A 22,393-nucleotide genomic window follows, 5' to 3' on the forward strand; every position below is an offset into this window, starting at 1 on the left:
AGATTAGTGTCCTAATCCTCTTTCCAATTCAGAGATCCAAGAAAAGAGAGGTGTTCTTTTCAGACTGTATACTCAGGGCAGAGACTCACTCTTCCTGTGTACTGGAAATCACCTCGCACAGTGTAAGGTATCACAACCTGAAGAGCAGTCGACAAATATTAACTATGCTTCTACCGATCATTACAACATACTGCTTCAGAATCAAAAGCAGCATGTTGTCCTCTTGCGGACACCCTTCTAGTGAAGCCATGGGTATGTCTGTGCATTCTGTACTGTGCCTTCATCCATAAACTCTTTGGCACAGGGACCTGTTCTTACTCGGGCCCTCCTAGCTGACAACTACTCCGCTAACTGTATGGTGCTATACAAATCAGCCTTATAACACTGCATTCATCCATGTACGGGAAGGTGATCAGGTGAGCAGAATTCTGCAGGACTGATTGTTCTAACCCATTAGGTAAGAAGGCTTGGTGTTTTTTGAGGGGGGAAATGGATGAAATTGATATGTGAGAATATATTGATGTTTTTTAACATTATTACCAGTGGTAGGGGGTGGGTGAATGTATTTTGTACCAGAGCTGATAAATTCTCATGACCATTTTGCAAAGCTAATATAAATGATTATTCTTAATTAGAATTCATTCAAAGTTTCTGTAATACAGATGCAGTATACAAATACAGTATGTACCAGAGCTTCGTTAACTCTCGTTTTTCAAACCTTGTATTTCTTAAAAAAAAAAAAGCCCTCTTAGATTTAATAGCAGAATACAACAGTGAATTCTCATTTTAATATTAAACCACTTCCATAAAATTTTACAACACATTAATATATTGTAAAGTAGTCTCATTAAAAATAAAATTCAGCTACACTTGTCAAAACAGATGTATAAAGTACATTTTGCAATGGATGGTGTAGTTGTGTGTGTGATCTGTTCCCCAGTTCCCCATCTATAAAATTCAGGTAATAGCACTTCCCTACCTTACAGGGGTTCTAGAAGGATAAATCCATTAAAGATTATGAAGTGTTTTGAGATCTACTGATGCGAAGAACTATAGAAGAGCTAGGTATTATTTGTTTTAATTGTGCTTGGTTGTTTACTTGCTAATTCGCAAAGTTCACTGTTTTACAACAAGTCTTCAGTCATCAGCAAATTAACCAGGTTCACTCACAGGAATGAAATGTCTATATTATGTCTCACATAACTGTTATAGTCATAGTTGACTGGTTGCTTAAATACAGCACAGGAAACATGTTTTTCCCTGAGGTTTCCTACCTTTCCCCATATTTTTCACTTAATGTAGTGCTTGTGGAAGGTGATGGATTGACAACACTGATGTCACAGAAGATATCAAATGCAGACAATATTAGCATAAGCTTTCCAGAATTTCCCATCAACATATCTCACACCCTGACATGAAGCGACTAGTTAATTTAATCTCTGTGCCCAATGCTTAACCTCTCTGGTGAGATCTGCAGCAAGCATGCCAACTGTTATAGTTAAACCTCTGTTTGAAATCACAGATATACTTCACAAAGGCCACTAAACAGCCATCAGATAGCAGGCAGTAACTCTCACCCATTAATGATCTAGGCTGAATATGAACCAGTTACTTACATGCTGCATACCATCACTGATCACCTGAGCTGTTCGCATCTTTTACAACTTATTTCCAATCATACGCTGATTTGGCAAAGCTGAAGTCACTGGCATGATGGATTGTAATTGTTCACCTACCATTTCATCTAGACCAACGTTTCTCAAATGTGGCCACCAGGGGGTTTCCCTGCAGCCATGACAGCTTCCTGAGCAGTGATGTGGGGAGGAGGAGCAGAGGCAATCATTGCCCCCTCTCCATCCCTCCCCGTTCCTCCTGGATGCGCAGCCCTGCATGGGCCCTGGAGACAGGTGGGGCACAACGCTGCAGGAGCCCGGTGAATTCTCTACGTGGGGGTTTGGGGGGATGAGGCTTGGGTTTCAGCCCTCCTGTGGCTGGGAGGCGGGCTCCAGCAGCAGGACTTAGTGAACCTGGCTGTGCAGACCAGGGTTCCAGCCATGGGTCTTCAGGCACCAGCACCCGCCTCTGGCTGCAGGGTTTCAGGCACTGACCCCCAGCTCTGGCCATGCAGCCCTGGCCTTTGGCCATGTGGCTTAAGTTCAGGCTCCAACCCCTGGCCATGCAGCGGCAGGCTCCAATCCCCGTCTCTGGCCACACAGTGCCAGACTCGCAGCACCAGCCCCTGACCCTAGTGGCAACTGCTGGCCCCAGGCTCCAACCTCCGTGGCAGCCGCTGGCCCTGGGCACCAATCCCTAGCTGCGCGCTCTGACTCCTAGTCCTGCCTGCTGGCTCTCGGCATGTGGCAGCAGGCACCGTTGCCTTGGGTGCATGGCAGCAGGCGCTGATCCCCGGCCTCGGGTGTGCACTGACACCCCGGGCATGCAGCAGCAAGTACTGGCTTCAGCTCCGTGGCGGCAGACACTGACCCGCAGATCCGACCACATGGCCCTGGGCTCCAGCACCTAGCTCCAGGCTCTGGCTGCATGGTGGCGGCACTGGCCCTGGGCTCCAACTCCCTGATCCGGGTATGGGCACGGACCCCTTCCCGGGCCGTGCAGCTCCTGCCCCCAGCTCTGGACTCTGGTCACAAGCACTGATCCCTCAGCTACACAGTAGTGGGCACCAACCCCCAGCTCCAACCACACAGCTGCAAGGCTCACCCTCCTCTCTCTTGGCCCCACATCCGTGTTCCCCTCTCCATCGTCCTGGACCCCACTGCCTTCCTTGCTCCACACCCACCCCTGCATTGCCCCAGGCCTCCACTGTCTCTCCCGGCCTACATCCATTCTACCATGTCCCCCACTGCCTCTGCCTCCGACCCCCTTCCCCATCCAGGGCTTAATTTGTCCTGGGACTTGCTGAGAAGGATGACACTAACAACCATCCAAGTATCACTTTTCACAGCCTTCCAGACAGCTACTCAGTGACCTGTGAAAAATGATTGATATTAACAAACATACTTTTTTCACAGTAATATTTTTATTACAGAGTCTACCAAAAACAGTGATGTGGATGTCTAAATGTGCTTTTTATTTATTTTTCCTTAAGTTAATCAAATATTTTAGGAAAAAGTATCAGTAAAGCCACCAGCAAGAGCTAGTGGCTGCTTTCTGTGACCACCAAAAAAATTTCTTGTGAGAACCCCTGATCTAGAGTGTGCACTGTCACTAATTACTTAATTGGAGATATTTTGTTAAACTGTTGGTCTTCTAATTGAACAATCTAGGTTGGTTTTATTTTCCCTTGAAACACTCAAAGGCATCACGTCTACAAAAAATTCAGCAGCTTTGAGGTGGATGACTGAACTAAGGTAAATGAACTGTAAGTCTAAAGCCTACGTACATTTCTGACATGTCTAACACCTTCTCAAATAGAAAAGGAGAACAAGTTGCAGATTTTATAGTTTAACTCCTCTTCGCATTACGTCCCTTCAAGAACGGATAATAAACCCTCAATGCAAGTGAGGCCATCTTTAAAAGTTAGACCTACAGTATGTTTTTAATCTCAGGAATCGTCAAACCACCTGCTAAACAATTATTTTCCTTGTCCTCCCTGATCTCTCGGTCTGTATCTATCTGTCGCCTCTTCGCTTATGCTTAGATTGTAAGATCTTTGGGGCAGAGAGCATCTTTTTGTACTGCCTTTGTACCTTGCCTAGCATAATGAGGCCCTGGTCCATGACTGATACTGTTAGGCACTACCACAATACAAAGAGTGAATACGGTAACAACATTCATAGTTGACTATAGCAAACAAATGTATTTGGTTAACTATATTCCAAGCAGCAAACAAGTTTACTTATTTTTACACAGCAGCTAACGCTGAGCTAACAAGAGGCCTTTAAAGTTAAATAATTGTAATTGGAGTCCTTCTCATAGAGCAGCTTTGCGATGCCAAACATCACGGAAGAATGTAAAGATAGGTTCATGCAGTTACAGTATGTTCTGCAATTGTTTGGTTGAAGTGACAAGGCCATTACCAATATCGCTTTTGACCTTTCCTGGGCTGCCCTAACAATAGAACTTGAAAGCTGGACTTTTGAAACAAACAAATTCAGTTAATTTATGCATTCAGCATCTGTGGGAACCAGTTCATGGGCGAAAAGGTAAGAGCAATTCAATTCGTATGTTTGCCAAGCAGTGAAGAAGGTAGAGGAGTTCTGGGGTAATGGTCACAAAAGGTGGGGGGTTGGGATCTGGGTCTGCAAATTTCATCAGTTGGCATCTTACAGCTTTTAATATGGCATTTAGTTCCCATTATTATGGGTTCCAAGTCCCAAGTGGTAAGGGAGACAAAATATTAAGTAACATAAGTGAATGAGATTGCAACACAACTAGACCTGCCAACAAAAGATCCTACAATGAGATGACAATCTCAGCAGGTTCACAATAATGGATGTGAAAGTCTGTTATTTATCCATGCATCAGTGCAATTTTTCCTCACACCACCCCAGTCATTGGTCTCATCTCCAATACAGCAAGACAGTCTAAGCTGGAAGGGTAAATCAATTTCCATCCCTCATCAGACAATTTCTCTGCTGAGCTGCTGAACAAGGGACCCCATTTACTATTGCTACTTGTTCCCTAACAGACAAGTGGTATCACCTAGTCGTTTCATAGAACCAATCAAACAAGTGCCAGAGGATAACAAACTCCTCATAGACCAGAAAGCTCTTTATTTCATTGTCATTTGTCTGAGTTAAAATTGATACTGTGAATTAAGTGCGACAATAAATGTCTTCCCTTCAAATATTTTGCTCCATTTATCATAAAACTACATCCTTCAAAAACAAAATGTAGAAGCTACTGCCACAAGCAATCATGTATTGTTTTCCTTTCTGACCACTGGTGCACAACCAGTGCTTGGAAAAGCTTGAGGACTTTGAAATAATTTCCACTGGTCTGCCAAGAGCTTTTAGTTCGGAGAAGTCACAAGCCTTTGTACTTTGACAAATCACATAATTCTCCTCACACTTCACTCTCGACATGATTTTAGCAGGCGCTCAGTTTCAAAGCACTAGAGATCTCTATCTGTCTAAGAGTTTATACAGCACTCATCCCTGTGGTATCTGAGCACCCTATCAAATTATATAAATCCACGTAAGTGGTGTGAACAAAGACATATGTTTTGTCTTCTCCCTCTCCTTTCAGGGTTCGTTAGGAGTCACTTGTTATATCTCACTATTCTTTTCTCCACCATTTCAGAAGCAGCAGAGTAATGAATTTTTTTTCTCCTGTTATGGGTAGGATATAACAAAGAGACAGGTGTTATATTTCCTTCCAAGCCAATCAAGTTTGTGATCTTTCTCAATTCTTACAGAAGGGAGTTCACAGCCTTGGACTAGCTGCCAAAAAAGGCTGTCTTAGCTCTCATTACCCCATCTTACCTCTTGAGAGTTTCATTGTCCCCATAGATTGCAGCTGCCCTTGAAAATCTCCTTCTGCAGTTAAGAGGCTGCTTTCTTAGGGTGCAATTCCTCCCCAGTGCAGGGGGCCAACACAATGTCCACGTACAACTGAAGTCCCACTTAAACCCTGTTTCTAAGTTGCATGAAGACCTTTTGCTGGCCCTCTTCATGGGGGTGTTTCACACTGAGATGGCATAGTTCTAGCCCTCAGACAGCTAAGAGGACTCAGAGATAGGCCTGGTCTACACTACGCGTTTAAACCGATTTTAGCAGCATTAAACCGATTTAACGCCGCACCCATCCACACTACGAGACCCTTTATATTGATATAAAGGGCTCTTTAAATCGGTTTCTGTACTCCTCCCCGACGAGAGGAGTAGCGCTGAAATCGGTATTACCATATCGGATTAGGGTAGTGTGGCCGCAAATCGACGGTATTGGCCTCCGGGCGGTATCCCACTGTGCACCATTGTGACTGCTCTGGACAGCAGTCCAAACTCGGATGCACTGGCCAGGTAAACAGGAAAAGCCCCGCGAACTTTTGAATTTCATTTCCTGTTTGCCCAGCGTGGAGCTCTGATCAGCACGGGTGGCGATGCAGTCCCAAATCCAAAAAGAGCTCCAGCATGGACCGTACGGGAGATACTGGATCTGATCGCTGTATGGGGAGACAAATCTGTTCTATCACAGCTCTGTCACAGAAGACGAAATGCCAAAGCATTTGAAAAAAATCTCCAGGCTACACAGTGCTGCGTGACAAGTGTAACGGAAAGCCAAAGAATCAAATGGACACTCATGGAGGGAGGGAGGGGGTACTGAGGACTCCAGCTATCCCACAGGCCACAGCAGTCTCCGAAGACTATTTGCATTCTTGGCTGAGCTCCCAGTGCCTGTAGGTTCAAACACATTGTCCAGCATGATTCAGGATATAGCTCGACAATTTACTCCCTCCCCCACCCGTGAAAGAAAAGGGAAAGAAATCGTTTCTTGACTTTTTTCAGTCACCCTATGTCTACTGAATGCTGCTGGTAGACGTGATGCTGCAGCAGTGAAGAGCAGTATCCGCTCCTCTCCCCTCCCTGGTGGCAGACGGTACAATATGACTGCTATCCGTCATCACCATCAGCCCGTGAGTGCTCCTGGCTGGCCTCAGGTGAGGCTGGCCGGGGGCACGTGGGTAAAAATAGGAATGATTCCTGGTCATTCCCAGTAGATGGTACAGAACGGCTGGTAACTGTCCTCATCATAGCAACTGGGGGCTGAGCTCCATCAGCCCCTTCCCTTTCCTGTGTAAAGAAAAGATTCTGTACTGCCTGGACTGTCATAACAGCGGGATGCTGGGCTCCTCTCCTCTGCACCGCTTAATGTCCTGCCTGGACTGTCATAGCAGCTGGAGGCTGCCTCCCCCTCATTTTATCTCACTAACAAGTCACTGTTTCTTATTCCTGCATTCTTTATAACTTCATGACACAAATGGGGGGCGGCACTGCCACGGTAGCCCAGGAAGGTTGGGGGAGGACGGAAGCAACAGGTGGGGTTGTTGCAGGGCCACCCCCCGTGAATGGCATGTAGCTCATCATTTCTGCAGGATCTGACAAGGAGCAGTGGTGCTCTCTAATACACTGGTTCTTTAGTACACTTGCCCCATATTCTAGGCAGGACTGACTATTCTTAGAAACCACAAAGGAGGGATTGACTCAGGGAGTCATTCCCAGTTTTGCCTTTGCGCCCCCGGCCGACCTCAGCCAGGGGCACCCATGATAGCAGCAGACAGTACAGAACGACAGATAACCATGATCTTACTGCCAATTTACAATGGCAGCAGATGGTACAGAACGACTGATAACCATCTCTGCTATCATGCAAAAGCAAACGAATGCTACTGTGTAGCGCTGCAGTAACGCCTCTGTTAGCGGCATCCAGTACACATACGGTGACAGTAAAAAAAAAAAAGCTGAATGGGCTCCATGATTGCCGTGCTATGGCGTCTGCCAGGGCAATCCAGGGAAAAAGGGCGCGAAATGATAGTCAGCCGTTGTTTTCCCGGAGGAAGGAATGAGTGACGACATTCACCCAGAACCACCCGCGACAATGATTTTTGCCCCATCAGGCACTGGGATCTCAACCCAGAATTCCAAGGGGAGGGGGAGACTGCGGAAACTATGGGATAGCTACAGAATAGCTACCCACAGTGCAACGCTCTGGAAATCAACGCTAGCCTCGGACCATGGACGCACACCGCCGAATTAATGTGCTTAGCGTGGCCGCGTGCACTCGACTTTATACAATCTGTTTTACAAAACCGGTTTATGTAAAATCGGAATAATCCCGTAGTGTAGACATACCCTCTAAGGTTAATACTTTTTACCACTTGAAACGCGAGATTCAAAGCTGGTCTCACAAATATAAAATATTGGTCTTGCGCTTTAATGTTTCTTGAAATACTAAAGCCAAGCTGGAATTAAACTTGACAAAAGCAAGAGGATAATCAGACAGATGGGATTTTCAATTCATGATGGGCGACGGAAATATAAATTCATGGTCCATTTTGGTCAATTTCACAATCATAGGATTTTAAAAATTGTAAATTTCATGAGTTCAACTATTTAAATCTGAAATTTCACAGTGTTGCAATTTCAGGGCACAAAGGAGTTGTGTGTGTAGGGAGGGTTCGCAAGGTTATTGTTGGGGAGGTTGCAGTACTGCTACCCTTACTTCTGCACTGCTGCTGGGGACGGCGCTGCCTTCAGAGCTGGGCAACTGGAGAGCGGCGGCTGTTAGCCGGGCACCGGGCTCTGAAGGCCGAGTCGCCGCCAGCAGCAGCACAGAAGTAATCGTGGCAATACCATACCATGCTTACTTTTGGGCTAATGCTGGTGGTAACTCTGCCTTCAGAGCTGGGTGCCCGGCTAACAGCCGCCGCTCTCCAGGCATCCAGATCTGAAGGCAGCGCAGAAGGGTGGTAATACTGCAACCCCACTAAAAAAACCGTGTGACCCCCTGTAACTCCCTTTTGGGTCAAGCCCCCCCCCAGTTTGAGAAATGCTGGTCTCCCCTGTGAAATCTATCTAATAGAGGGTAAAAGCACACAAAAGACCAGATTTCAGGGGGGAGAGCAGATTTCACAGTCAGTGATGTGTTTTTAATAGCCATGAATTTGGTGAGGTCCTAGTTATGCCATTGGAAATCCGGGATTTGTAGGAATGAAAATGTCTTTGTTGCTAGCCCTGATATCATAGTTCTACGATATCAGACTTTACATCACCCCTGAATCCTCAGTCTTGTATACCTTTTGTGGCACTGATCCAGCACTGAACAGAACGCGCCCCTGACCTCACATCAGTATAAATTTCAATCCCAGAACAAGGTCCACAGGACGGTTACTAGCTGGAGATACGATGTTTGATAAATGCATGCTACTAACCTTGTTTGTTCTTGGGTTTAACATCAGCGGCTTGCCTTTTTCTTTTGTGTGCACAGTGCGACATGCCAGTGCACAGGAAGTGGCAACTACTCTTAATCGGGGGAGCATTTCTTATAGTTCACCTGAGAAAAAGGAAATGAAATAAATCAAATACAAAAACATTTAACCACACGTTCACATTTCCATGCCGGCTAACATGAGAGAGAGAGAGAGAAACCGATACACATCAGATAGTGCTAGCCTGGGGAGGCCTAGGCCTAAAACCAATAATATTTTGTGGCAGCCAGTAAGAAGAAAGCGGAGAGTATCTCTGTAGAAGGGAGGAAGAGGGTCCTCACCTTCTGACTTGGATTTGTGGCTTGAGCTGCATGCACATGGCAAAATGACAGGGCTTGGACCTGAGTCTCAGTGGGACTCGGGCTCTGTCCCCTACCGGATCCTAAGACCCAGGTCCTGAGTGCTTGCTGAGCCATGTCAGACTGATTTGCGTGTGGACAGAAGTGGTGGTTGGGCTCAGACTTGAGTGAGAGCCCAGGCTTACTGAGCAACATAGACAGACCGTGAGTCGACAGAATGTTGGAAAACTGGTGCATTTATTATTATACAGGGGACTGTATTCAGTCAGCACGTGCCACAAATTAGCTGATATTTGCACTCTGTACTTAGAATAGAAAACTGCTGCTGGCCAATATTGACCTTTTAATGACGACCAATGAACTTGCCACCACTGTGAACACCAAGGAGGAGAAAATTATATAGGATAGTACAGAAATGGGCAATGTAGGTTGCATGTCAGGAAAAACTTCCTGACAGAGAAAATATATTGGCCTATGCTATAGTCTCCTAAGGGAAGTAATGGAAACCCTGTTACTTAGCACATTTAAAACTAGACTAGAGAAAAAGTAGTAAATGTAAAATAGGCAAAAAACAAGATAAACTAACAGGTCTCTTCCACCTCTAGACTCTTATTTCAGTTCTTAAAACATGGAACTCTACTGAGTATGCATTTCTGCAGGCTATAATTTTCCAGAGCCTCCTTGAAAGATCCTGTTCGTGTTACCTTACAAACCCTGAACCTAACCCTGTGAAGTGCTGAATGTCCTCAGATCCCATTCAGTTCGATTATTATTTTGATTGTGGTTAGATTGCAAGATCTTTGGGGCAGGAACTACCACTTACACATTTGTACAGCACCTAGCACAGTGAGGTGCTGGCCTGATAGGCTTCTAAGTACCATCATAATATAAATGTTTAATAATAATTGCAACCCCAGAGGCCCCAAAAATAGGGTTGTGGCCCATTGTGTCAGGAACAGTCTAAAGAGCTTACTGTCTAAAAAGACAGCAGATGAAGGATGCAGTGTTGACAATCCTCAGAACTTCACAGTACGGGGCCAAGGGTAGCAGATTTTTGTTATATTTTAATACTTTGCTCCTGTGTTACATCAACGCCAGGCTTTCCCAGTCAAATACAGAGCTGGGTTAGCTTTCACATGCACACACATTTGCTTTCATAAGGCACACACATTTGTTAAAGTGAGCAATAATATGCTCACGAGATCAAAACTAACTGAATAATAAGTTGCACAGGGAGCCACTACCTAGTAACAAATTCAAGACTATCAAAAGGAGTGTAAGCCATTTTTGAATAGTGAAATGCTACCTGGTTTGGTTTTTTTAAATGATTTATAGATGGACCACAAATTATATTAGGGAACAACACTATCTTAATCAAACATAACTTGAATATTTGCAGCAGAAGTTATCTTGGTAGTCCATCGATCCGATGATGACAAATCTGTGCAGATCATCTATTGCTGGTCTCATGGTGTGCCCTCTGATGACTGTACAAGCCAATTCTAGAGGTGCACATTTTGCTGCAGATGGTGCATGGGAAGTTCGTGGTCAGTGGATCGTGCGCTGCTGATGCTCTGTGACATCATTCGCATGCCTCTTGTAGACACCGGCAGCAGTTTTCCTCAAAGGCTATGCAGGTATTTCTGACTGTTGCACCCCACTGTGTTCTGTCACTGGCGGCGTCCTCAAGGTCCCTAAGTTTGATACTGCTGTACTGCAGATTGGCTTTGATGGTGTCCTTGTAACGTTTCCGTGGATGACCTATATGCCGGATGCCCTGGGAGAGCTCACCATACGGAAACTGGCGGGGGATTCTGTTGGCATCCATGCAGCTGACAAGACTGGTCCAACATAGCTGTGACTTCATGATCATCATTTTGATGCTTGTCATCTGGGCTCTCTTGAAGATCTCGAGATTGGGCACTTTGTCTCGCCAGCGGATCTTCATGATGTTGCGGAGACAGCGCATGTGGAATGCTTCAAGCTGCTTGATGTGACACCTATATAGTGTCCATGTTTCACATCCGTACAAAAGAGATTAGAGAACAACAGCTCTGTACACAAGCAGTTCTGTTGACATCCGGCTGTTGTGGTGGTTTAAAACTTTGACACGCAGACAGCCAAGTGCCTAACTTGCTTTGGATATTCGTGCGTTGATCTCATTATCCAGTGATCCATCACTGGATATGACACTACCCAGGTATTTAAAGTTCTCCACTACTTTAAGATGAGTGCCATCAATAGAGATACTCGGGACAGAAGCATTTGATCCAGGTGCAGGCTGATGAAGAACTTCTGTCTTTCTGAGGCTGATAGTTAGTTCGAAGAGTTGCGAGGCCTCAGCAAACTTGTTGACAACGTGCTGAGGATCATTTTCAGTGTGAGCCATGAGGGCACAGTCGTCGGCAAAGAGTGCCTCAAGAAGGAGTTTCTGCACTGTCTTAGTCTTTGCATTCAGGCAACCGAGGTCAAAAAGTGAACCATCGTGTCGGTATTTCAAGTATATACCTTGGTCCAGATCTTTCATTGCATGGTTAAGGACGCAGGCAAAGAACAGGTTAAATAGGACAGGAGCGAGAACACATCCTTGTTTCACGCCACTGGTGATGCTGAAGGGGGCTGATGTGGCTCCATCAGCCAATACTTCGCCTGTCATGCTGTCATGAAAAAGGCGTATAATCTGGACAAATTTTCTTGGGTAGCCAAGTCGTGTTAGAATGGTCCAAAGGGCTTCCCTGTTGACGGTATCAAATGTCTTTGTTAGACCTATGAAGACAGCATAAAGGTGCATGTTCTGTTCAATGCACTTCTCTTGTATTTGTCTGACAGCAAATACCATGTTGACTGTGCTCCGGCCAGGTTGGAAACCACACTGACTTTCAGGTAGAGTTGCCTCAGAAATACTGGCTATTAGGAGGTTCAAGATGATGCAGGTGATGATCTTCCCATCAACGGAGAGGAGGGATATGCCTCTATAGTTTCCACATTCTGCTTTGCTGCCTTTGTTCTTGAAAAGAGAGAGACAACAGTAGCGTTGCGGAGGTCCTCTGGTATGTTTTCATCCTCCCAGATGCTGATGATCATGCTGTGGAACGCTGCTAGTGCTGCTGTACCTGCTGCTTTGTATATCTCTGCTGGTATCCCATCTTTTCCAGGAGCTTTTCCTGAACTCATCTGGCTAACAGCTTTCTTAATCTCATCTATAGTGGGCGGAAAGTCAAGATCTGTCAGAGCAGGTTGTTGTGGAATTTCATTGAGGACATTACTATTCACGGTTGATGGTCTATTGAGAAGGTTGCTAAAGTGTTCCCGCCATCTTTCGTTGATGCCTTCTTTATCTTTAACCAGCGTTGTGTTGTCTGATGAGAGCAATGGGGTGGTCCTTGGTTTAGAAGTTATAATGTCTTTTAAAATTATCTAATCAGCTGTTAAATACTATATGATGAAAGGGAGATACCATAAAGTATAATCTGATGATAACAACTTCCTTGAAAAACGTTCAAAAATATCTAACAAAATGCCTAGGAAAATTATCTCCCTCTCTGCCCCCCACATATTTGCATTTCTGCATTGCCCACAGAGTAACTGACTGGTCAACCACACACCTCACTTGGAACCGGAAGTACACAAATCAGCCAGTAGCAGAGACACACACACAAAAAAGGCAAACACAGTACAGTGCTGTTTTAAATGTAAACTATTAACAAAATAAAGGGAAAGTTTAAAAAAAAAGATTTGACAAGGTAAGGAAACCGTTGCTGTGCTTATTTAATTTTAATAAAATGGTTAAAAGCAGCATTCTTCTTCTGCATGGTAAATCTGTACGAAGTCAATGCTCAGCTGTAAACTTTTGAAAGAACCATAATGTTTTGTTCAGAGTTATGAACAACCTCCATTCCCAATAACTCAGGCTCTACTGTAGCAGAATGCTACCCCTATTTACACAGCAACTGTACTCAATTTCTCATTCACTGCTCCTTTGTTTGTATCTATATGCCTTTCACTTTAAGGAAGAGTGATTTGAAGCACATACGCGCAGTGAGTTTGCTGTAAAGTATATTAGTTTAGCGTTTGCAGACAGAGTAATGGAAGTCTTGTTAGCATTAAAAACAAATGCTGCTTTTAACAGAGTAATTCCTCACTAGGTGGGGGTGGACGACTAAACACAGCTGGCCTGTCAGAATTAATCAGCAGTGCTGACAAAAATAACTTTGTAAAGAACAGGGTCTGATAAAAACAAAATTAAATTCATGCTACAAAACTGTCATCGTTTGGGCACGGCAAATTCAGTTTTGAGTAGAGTTTAAATTCCAGCCACTTGTTTGCCATTATTAAGCAATTTCAAATCAATGCTCTGTACATATGAAGCCAAAAATTACTTGAGATTGCAATGCAAAAGAAACACTTAATATACATCAGCACTGTCTGAGACTGGTTTCATTTTCTCAATACTAAATATTGTAAACAAGGAACCGTAATTAAGCCAAACAAAACACCTCACCCTGTAATTGAATTCAATTACCTAACTGCGATGAACAAAACAGTACTCTCTTTCCTCTTTTGAATGCAGGAGATTTAATTCCAGGTACTGTATACCCCAATAAAACGGATTAGTCACTTTTTTTGCCCTGAACTCTCCTTCCCCAGGTCTATTACTTATTCATTTCTATTTCATCCTCTCTCTCTTATCATTCCCCTGAACTGACCTCCCTTGTTCCATTCTCTTCAATTCACTTCCTCATTTCCAGCTCATAAGGGCTAAATCTTGCTCCACAAAATTCTTTGACTTCAGTGGGAGTAAGAGACATATTCAAAGGCAAAACTTAACCTTATTTTTTTTCAAATATAAATGAGAGCCACAGTTATTTATTTCTGTATAAAAGTTTAGTAAGACAAACAGGCCCATGGAGGCAGACCCTCCAACTGAGAAACTGATGGATTGCACGTCTATAAAATTACAATTTGGATTTGCAGCACAATAGCTGTTCAGATGAAGAACAATCGCAAGGCAGTGCTAATACATTTTAAATAGTTTGTAAGTGGGTGCTGGAAGGTTTTGTAGAAGAGTGTTTTTTAAAAGAGGGGTCTGAGTTGAGGTGGTATGTTTTGGTACATAAGATAACCAGAAGAAGGAGGGAAGTCAATTGTGTGGGAGGAAAATACATAAAAGGAAGCGAAAACAGAGATGCAAGCAGAGATGCGGTTGTGAACAGGGATAAGAAGAGAGAACGCAGGAACTGAAAGAGGAATAAAATGTCATCTAAAACCTGTCAGCATAATCAAAACTAGACTTTTTTTTCCCTTTTTACTTTCAGTAACTGATAGGATAGTAAGCAACAGCCCTAAGCAGAACTGTGTTATACAACCAGATTTGATTCAATATACCCAGTAATTTTTAGCACAATATTGTTTACATTCTGTGTCACTGTTTAAGTTAGTCTGCATTCTTCAGCATATTGGATGACCGTTTTCTGCAGTGGAGTATCTTATCAGGAGGCATCTGGCCAGTTCAAACTAATTATTAGTATTATACAAGTGCACTTATCTAGAAGCAAATGTTTTTGTTAGCACAACTACGGATTTGTTAAATTTCAAAGGCTGCTTTTAGGGAAAAATATTCATTATACTTTTAAAAGGTACAATTACATTCCCAGTTGAATCATGTAATTCACAGAGCCAATTAAAGCAAAGTCTGCTTCAATTAACATTGAAGATATCTGGGTCACGAATTACAGCTTTAATACTTCTAATAATTTCAGCAGAGTTGCAATTCATGTTCAAAGGCTTTCAAGCCATCCCACAGTTTCAATGACAATTGATCATAAAAATAATATTTCAAGTATTTCTTCCTATACAAAATTTCAGAGTGCTGGGATGAACAAATTAGTACAATTTTCCTTTAGTATACAGCATGCCCTTATCGATAACTAGAATCGATAATAAACATTTTAAATATAGGGTGAAACTCTTAATTTAAAGGATTGAACAGGCCTCGCTAAGCTTCCTGAGTTTCTAGGAAAACATAATGCTTATTATATAGTACCACCTTTGGCCCAGCCAGCAAAGTCCCATATAGCAGGAGCAATTGTTTTGTGAATCTGTAGAGTCCTGAATCATGGCTAAGCCCCTTCACTTTCAGTTTAAACCAATTTTTACTGAAAAATCCTTGGGTTTTACAAAATATATTCTTCAGTTTTCTTCTGATTTTCACCCTACTTTTGTATCATTCAAATATATAAAAAATAACTTGTTTTACTAGGAAAATTCAATACATTGCATGAGATATATGTATTACTGTCATAAACAGATAGTTAAGGGTTAATAGAACAGAAGTACTTCATGTCTCTTTTGCCTGTAAAGGGTTAACAAGATCAGTGAGCCAGGTTGTCACCTGACCAGAGGACCAATCAGGGGACAAGATACTTTCAAATTTTGAGGGAGGGAAGTTTTTGTGTGTGCTGTTAGAATTTGGTTGTTGTTCACTCTGGGGGCTCAGAGGGACCGGACGTGCAACCAGGTTTCTCTCCAGTCTCTCCGATACAGGCTCTTATAAGTTCAGAATAGTGAGTACTAGGTAGATAAAGCGAGCTAGGCTTATGTTTGTTTTCTTTATTTGCAAATGTGTATTTGGCTGAGAGGAGTTCAAATTTGTATTTTGCTGAAAGGATTTTAATTTGTACTTGTATACTTAAGCCGGGAGGGTGTTCCCAGTGTCTATAGCTGAAAGACCCTGTAACATATTCCATCTTAAATTTACAAAGATAATTTTTACTGTTTTTTCTTTCTTTAATTAAAAGCTTTTCTTGTTTAAGAACCTGATTGTTTTTTTTTTTATTCTGGTGTGAGACCCCAGAGGACTGGGTCTGGATCCACCAGGGAATTGGTGGGGAGAAAGGAGGGAAGGGGGAGAGAAAGGTTAATTTCTCTCTGTGTTAGGATTACTTTCTCTCTCAGGGAGAGTCTGGGAGGGGGAGAGAGAAGGAAGGGGAAGGTGAATTTTCCTCTCTGTTTTAAGATTCAAGGAGTTTGAATCACAGTGATCTTCCAGGGTAACCCAGGGAGGGGAAGTCTGGGAGAGGCAACGGTGAGGGAAAGGGTTTACTTTCCTTGTGTTAAGATCCAGAGGGTCTGGGTCTTGGGGGTCCCCAGGCAAGGTTTTGAGGGGGGACCGGAGTGTACCAGGCACTGGAATTCCTGGTTGGTGGCAGCGCTACAAGTACTAAGCTGGTAATTGAGCTTAGAGGAATTCATGCTGGTACCCCATCTTTTGGACACTAAGGTTCAGAGTGGGGGTTTATACCATGACAATTACGATAATACATTACTCTGTAGGTATATGCAAAGCCGCCTGTTGAACTAAGGCTGTGTATTAGTCTAGAAGATACACACAATAGACAAAAAGGCACGCACGCAAACTCTGAAGTGTGTGTGCATCTGAACATACTGATGAATCTCACACCCACCACGTACACATTTCAAGCTGTTAGCAGAGAACAGTTAAAAGATTTGACACACTAAAATGGGAAGAAAATGAAAATCTGTATCAGACGATGTTTCAGAGCACAAGGAAGTATTTGAAAGTTTCAAAATAACAAAAACAGAAGAAAAGGATGAAGTTGAGTGTATGCGCTGCAAATGGTGTGGCCTAATTATTAAATGTAAATATTTACAGGCCAATAGTTCCAAGTCTACAACAATAAACTGTTTATTCAAATGAAAAGTTTTATTTGGGGGATTAGAGATGGATTGTTTTCGTAAACTCAGAGGTGACACTGTGTTTTGAGTTCTGTTTCAGTTCTGCAGCAAACCACACTGATGAATGGAATTCAAAGCATTAATCTACGGGATACCTTTCCCCTGTCTTTCTATCTACCAAAATAAACTCCGATATTTACCCAGAAAAAGTATTAATCTTTTTTTTGCACTGATTTCCATCCATTTTTGTTGTTGTAGTAACGAACATTGATAAATTCCCTGGAGAAATTAAATAAAATAAAAACTGAACATGAATCATAGCTCAAGTATGGAGGTTTGGGGTCTTTTGTTAACAAAATATGGCTGATCTTCCTAAGTATCTCTCTCTCTCACACACACACGCACGCACTTCATCATTTTAGTAGACATAAAGCAGACTACAACTATGAAATTGGGCCAGTTCCAGGTCTGAATGCACTTCCCTTTAGAGGTCTATTGAAAAAAACAAAACAGCTTCCCTCCACCTAGCAGATTCCATCAGGGCTACTTTACTTGGAGGAAAGTACTTTGCTGAGTATGAGATGTGGGGCAATTTCCATTTGACTTAAGAGTGGCCTTAAATTACATACATGTATTTATGAGAGAGCTGAGAGTTCATATTTGGGAGTCAAGTGTTCTGGATCCTGACACTGATTCACTCTGACACTGGGCTAGTCATGTCAATGCTGGGTGCCTCAATTTCCCCAACTACAGAATGGGGATATTTTGGTACCTGTTGCAGAAGTTACAACACAATTTTAATTGACATCTTTAAAGTGCCTGGAGATTCTCAGATGAAAGAAGGTGCTAGAGAATTAGATTATACAATGCATTTGCAGATGCTGACTGTCTCAAACAACAATAGTCAGAAGCTCATCTGAGACTGAGGTCTAAAATTCACCTGTTTTTCCCTTATCATTGCATGACCAAATCAATCCAACCGTGGTTCTGTAACCTCCAACAAGGGAGGAGAAACGCTAAATCTAAAGTATTTATGTGGGGAACATGCCTCTGACCTACACAGCTTGAGACGTTCGGCACAGGAAATACCACCAGATCAATTAAAAAAATAGAAGAAGATTGCAGAATACATGTAGACTTAACTGCTTGTGACATTAGATATAAGCTAGAGTTCTCACAGTCCAGACTTAAAGAAATACCAGATCACAAGACTATGACTACACTACAGGTCTTACAGCAGCACAGCTGTCTCAATGCAGCTGCACCGTTGTAATGTCTCCCATATATCTGCTCTATGCTGACGGGAGAGAGCTCTCCCACCGGCATAACTAACCCATCCTCTGTGAGAGGCAGTAGTCATACGCATCAACTTCTAGTTTTCCCTGAGAGTGCTGCACCCCTGCTCTGCCATGAAGCCCCACCCCTACTCCACCTCAAGGCCCTGCCCTCCCTCCACCTCTTCCCGCCCCCACCTGCCGCTTATTGCTTTCCACCGTCCCCCAAGCCCCTCCCAGATTAGCTCAGTGGGGGCACCAAACAGCTGTAGCCGGCGGGTGCTGGGCACCCACTATTTATTTCTGTGGGTACTCCAGCCCCAGAGCACCCACGGAAATGGCACATATAGCAGTAGCCATGTCAGCAGCAGAGCATCTCCCGCCAACACAGTGCTGTCCACACTGGTGCTTTTGTTGTTGAAACTTATGTTGGCCAAGGGGGTGGTTTTTTTCACACTCCTGACCAACAAAAGTTTTACTGACAAAAGTACTGGTGTATCGAAAGCCTATGTCTAGAGATATCAAGAGGCTCATAAAAGCTCTTCTCACCACATAATGTGAAAAAAGTCTTCAACAGAGTAACTGATCCGGCAGTTACTCTTCTGCAATTCTTAATACAATGATCTTCTTGGTTCTAAAACAGCCTTGCCTTGTCTTAATAGAGTTATTTTATGGAAGGTGCTGTTCTGTTTTAGGGCTCAGTCCTGCAAAGGCATGTGCTTAACTCTACTACCACGAGTAGTTCCACTGATTTCAACGGGAAGTGTCATGGTAGGAAAGTTAAGCACAGGCATAAGCGTGTGAAGGATTGGTGCCCTAGTCTGAAGAATTCTCATAAGGACTGTAGATAGTGAACTGCTCATGAGGCTTCCTTCAAGCATGAAGGGCCTTAACCCAGCAGAACCAGCATGGTTTCACTGCGAAAAGCCGGCTCGGGAGAGACAGTAAATTTCAGAACAATATTCTGAGTTATTCCCTGGGACTCTCAGCACTGAAATGGACAGGGGACACAGTGGGGAAGGAATGGAACAAAACCAGAGGATCCATGGTCATTACGCCATCCTGTTCCAGTAGCAGTTCCATTGCTACCCTACGCTTGGAAGAGAAGATACTTTTCTGCAGAAAAGCCCAGAACAGAGCCTAACTATTTGGGTTGCATGCTAAAATTAGAAGTAGCCTAAATAGCAGCAACATGGGAACGATTCATTGTTACAAGCAAGGCCCAGTCATTCCAAACATACTGAACAGCCAAATACTTCTTTTCAAAATGTGTTCCCTCCTGAACAACAAAGACTCTGAAAACACATACCTAAATTAGATACCATCTCATGCAACAGTTGGAATTGGTTCCCTCCATTGTTACTGTTGAAATGAAAACTTCTGTTGCAATCTAATAGAACAATTAATGATCATCCACCGAAGCACAGCATGCTATATATGCAACGACAATGGCTTTTAGAGCCTAGGAGCCCTAGTCATAGACTAAGGCCCCATTGTGTTTAGTCCTGTACAAAAGCAGAACAAAAAAGGACAGCCCCTGTCCCCAAGAGCTTACAATTTGTAGTCTCAGCACAGTCTCGATTTATATGAGACAAGCTTCTAGTTTCTTGTCAGGTATCACCCAGCCATGACATATGACATATGACAGCAACATATGTTATTTCCAAGGAGTCACGATGAGCATAGTTTTTATATATTAAAAACAGAGCATACCAAGCTCATGATCACACATATGTACATACACACATCAACAAAGCAGATGTTCAATTGTCACAATGGTAACATTTTTCTGGAACAAAGAATCATTCTTCTACCTTAGCTTCCTCTAGATCATAAATGCAGTAGAGTTTCTTTTAACTGACTACCGGTTAATGCTATTACTTCACTTTCTCGATTTTACTCATACAGAACACAAGCATCTAAGCGTACAGTGTAATAATAAGATGAAATCTAACAAGAATGCAACAATGGCATTTCAAATCATCACTGACATTTATTTTACCAGAATGCAACAATGGCATTTCAAATCATCACTGACATTTATTTTACCAGAATGCAACAATGGCATTTCAAATCATCACTGACATTTATTTTACCAGACAGACAAAATTAAACCAAGACAAGGTCAAACCAAGGCTTGCAGAAGCTAATTCTAAAAATACCAACCAGCCTAACACTTCTTACTAAAATAATGCATCAGCATTTCCACTAATTATGAACGTTTACTTTCAGGGCTTTATGGCTCTGCCATAAAAATTCATTCCAGGTTCAATGTCAGCACACAAACTGTCAGCTCAGCGATAGGGCTTCAGATATTTTAACCGTATCTAAATGTCTTTTCACACTGGCCTGACTCAAGAGGTTTCTATTTACATTAGCAAAGTCTCACAACTGATTAATTTGTCGTTTTCATCCTCACTTTCGCTGGAAAAAAGAACACATGAATAACCAACCCATTTTACTGTGTTAACAACCTACTTCTTGCTTCCTTTCATAAAAAGATTAAGTTGTTGACAAGGGAACCGCCTGTCGGGTGGGGGGGGACGGACACTCCTTTCCTGGCTGAGCAGAGGGAATATTAGATACCCGCAAGAGACACAGAAGACTGCAAGCAGCTCCCATAGTTACTCAAACGGTTTAATCTCAAGAGGCGGCATTTGAATGGAGTAGTTTGCAGGAAGTGGAGCGAGAACAAAGACTTTGTGAGCAGAAGGAACCGTACTCTTGCTAAAGGAGAAATAATTTTCAGTGCAATCTAATTGCAGAACCAATTTGCTCTCCAGAGGCATCTTGTGAGTAAGTCAACCTTAGGCAGGGATGGTTTAGCAGTAGCAAGACACACAGAACCCTCATCATCCTACATCATTGTGAACATGATTATAGGTGTAGCAGCGATGCTCCTGTTATAACAGGACAGAGCAAGCAGGATTTATGATAACAGAACTGCTCCCTCAGAAGTGCTGCCTATAAGGCTGGTATTTGTGAAGGCTGTGACTGCAATAGTAAATAACAACAGCCCAGGCTTCAGTTTAATTATAATCTTGACCACAGCCTGAACCAAACATTGTGGCTTTCACTGATGCCACACACACATCAGGGAGCAGACAGGGCGCCCCAGAACAAGGCTCCTAAGGAGGAAGAGATTCAGGAAGGAAATGATCAAGAAACAAAGTCTTGTACAAAATGCCCCAAAATGAGGCCTTATTATAATGCTCTGAATATTGAAATGGAAAATAATTACCAGGGCAGGAGCTGCTACCTCTTCCTCCTGCTGCTGCCCTGTGCGATGCTGGCCCAGGACCTGAACCGACCTCGGTCTCTGCACCAGCCAGCAGCTCTCCTCCGCCAGACACCCTTCCCCCTCGGTGCCGTGCACGGAATGAAGCAGCCAGGGCAGAGCCTGGGAGGCGCACTCCAGAGGGCGGGGCGTTCCTTCTGAGTGACAATTCAACTCAACTAGTGAGAGGTGGCGGATGGATGACGCCGCCGGCAGGGAGGTGGGGCTGAGAGAGGAAGGGAGCAGCTGCTGAAGATGCTAATAAGGCCAATAGGGACAGCCAATCAGCGTGCGAGATGAGCAGGGACACGCGGGGGCGGGGGTGTTTTAACCGCGGCTCCGTGAAGAACAGACTCAGGGTGGGGGGAAGGCTGGTGGGGCTAGTTGCAGAGAGATGGAAAAGTGGGAAGGAGAACAGGGGTGATTATGGGGTGGCTGGGGGACTGAGGTGGTGGCAGGTGGAAATGGGGCAGTGAGTGGGGGGACCTGAAGGGGTGCAGGAGATGTGAGACTAGGGCAGTAGTGTGGAGGGGCCAAGTGGATGGGATGGGGTGGGGTGGGCTTTACCCATGTTTCATGCTGAGCTGTGGGTCACGTGCATTGCACTCAAACTGCACAAGGTCAAATGCGGGGTGCAGAGAGGGACACAGCTGCATGATTCACACAGGGAACTTAGAGCATGGTGGGATTCCCACCCTCGGGAAGCACACTGCTTTCTTGGTTTCAGGGGTTTTGGTTCTGATGTAAATAATTTTTGATGCTACGAGAGAGAGAACACCACCGTGCATGGAATGTAGGGAACTTCAAGACTAAAACAAGGGGCATTTGAGAGGTGTGAAGCCTCTCTGGGTTCATCCAAACCAAGCCAGCTTTAGACGTAAGTAAGGCTGCATTGGGGTTGC

General features: G+C 43.7%; 1 protein-coding gene across 2 annotated transcripts in view; it reads right to left on the reverse strand.

The window, feature by feature from the left end:
- The window catches only part of ME2 (malic enzyme 2), a 45,995-nt gene extending 24,388 nt beyond the window's left edge, over positions 1 to 21,607 (reverse strand). The window contains exons 1-2 of one of the 2 annotated variants that reach the window (XM_030566759.1): positions 21,456 to 21,607; positions 8,890 to 9,011 (exon numbers count right to left, since the gene is read on the reverse strand). In XM_030566759.1, coding sequence (XP_030422619.1) covers positions 8,890 to 8,997 — 108 coding nt within the window. In that variant the 5' untranslated portion in view covers positions 8,998 to 9,011; positions 21,456 to 21,607. Of the gene's footprint in view, positions 1 to 8,889; positions 9,012 to 21,455 lie in introns of those variants that run through there. The other variant, XM_030566760.1, reaches the window with a different exon arrangement.
- Between the last annotated feature and the right edge of the window lie 786 nt (positions 21,608 to 22,393).

Source organism: Gopherus evgoodei, chromosome 6 (assembly GCF_007399415.2).
Source record: "Gopherus evgoodei ecotype Sinaloan lineage chromosome 6, rGopEvg1_v1.p, whole genome shotgun sequence".
NCBI lineage: Eukaryota > Metazoa > Chordata > Testudines > Testudinidae > Gopherus > Gopherus evgoodei.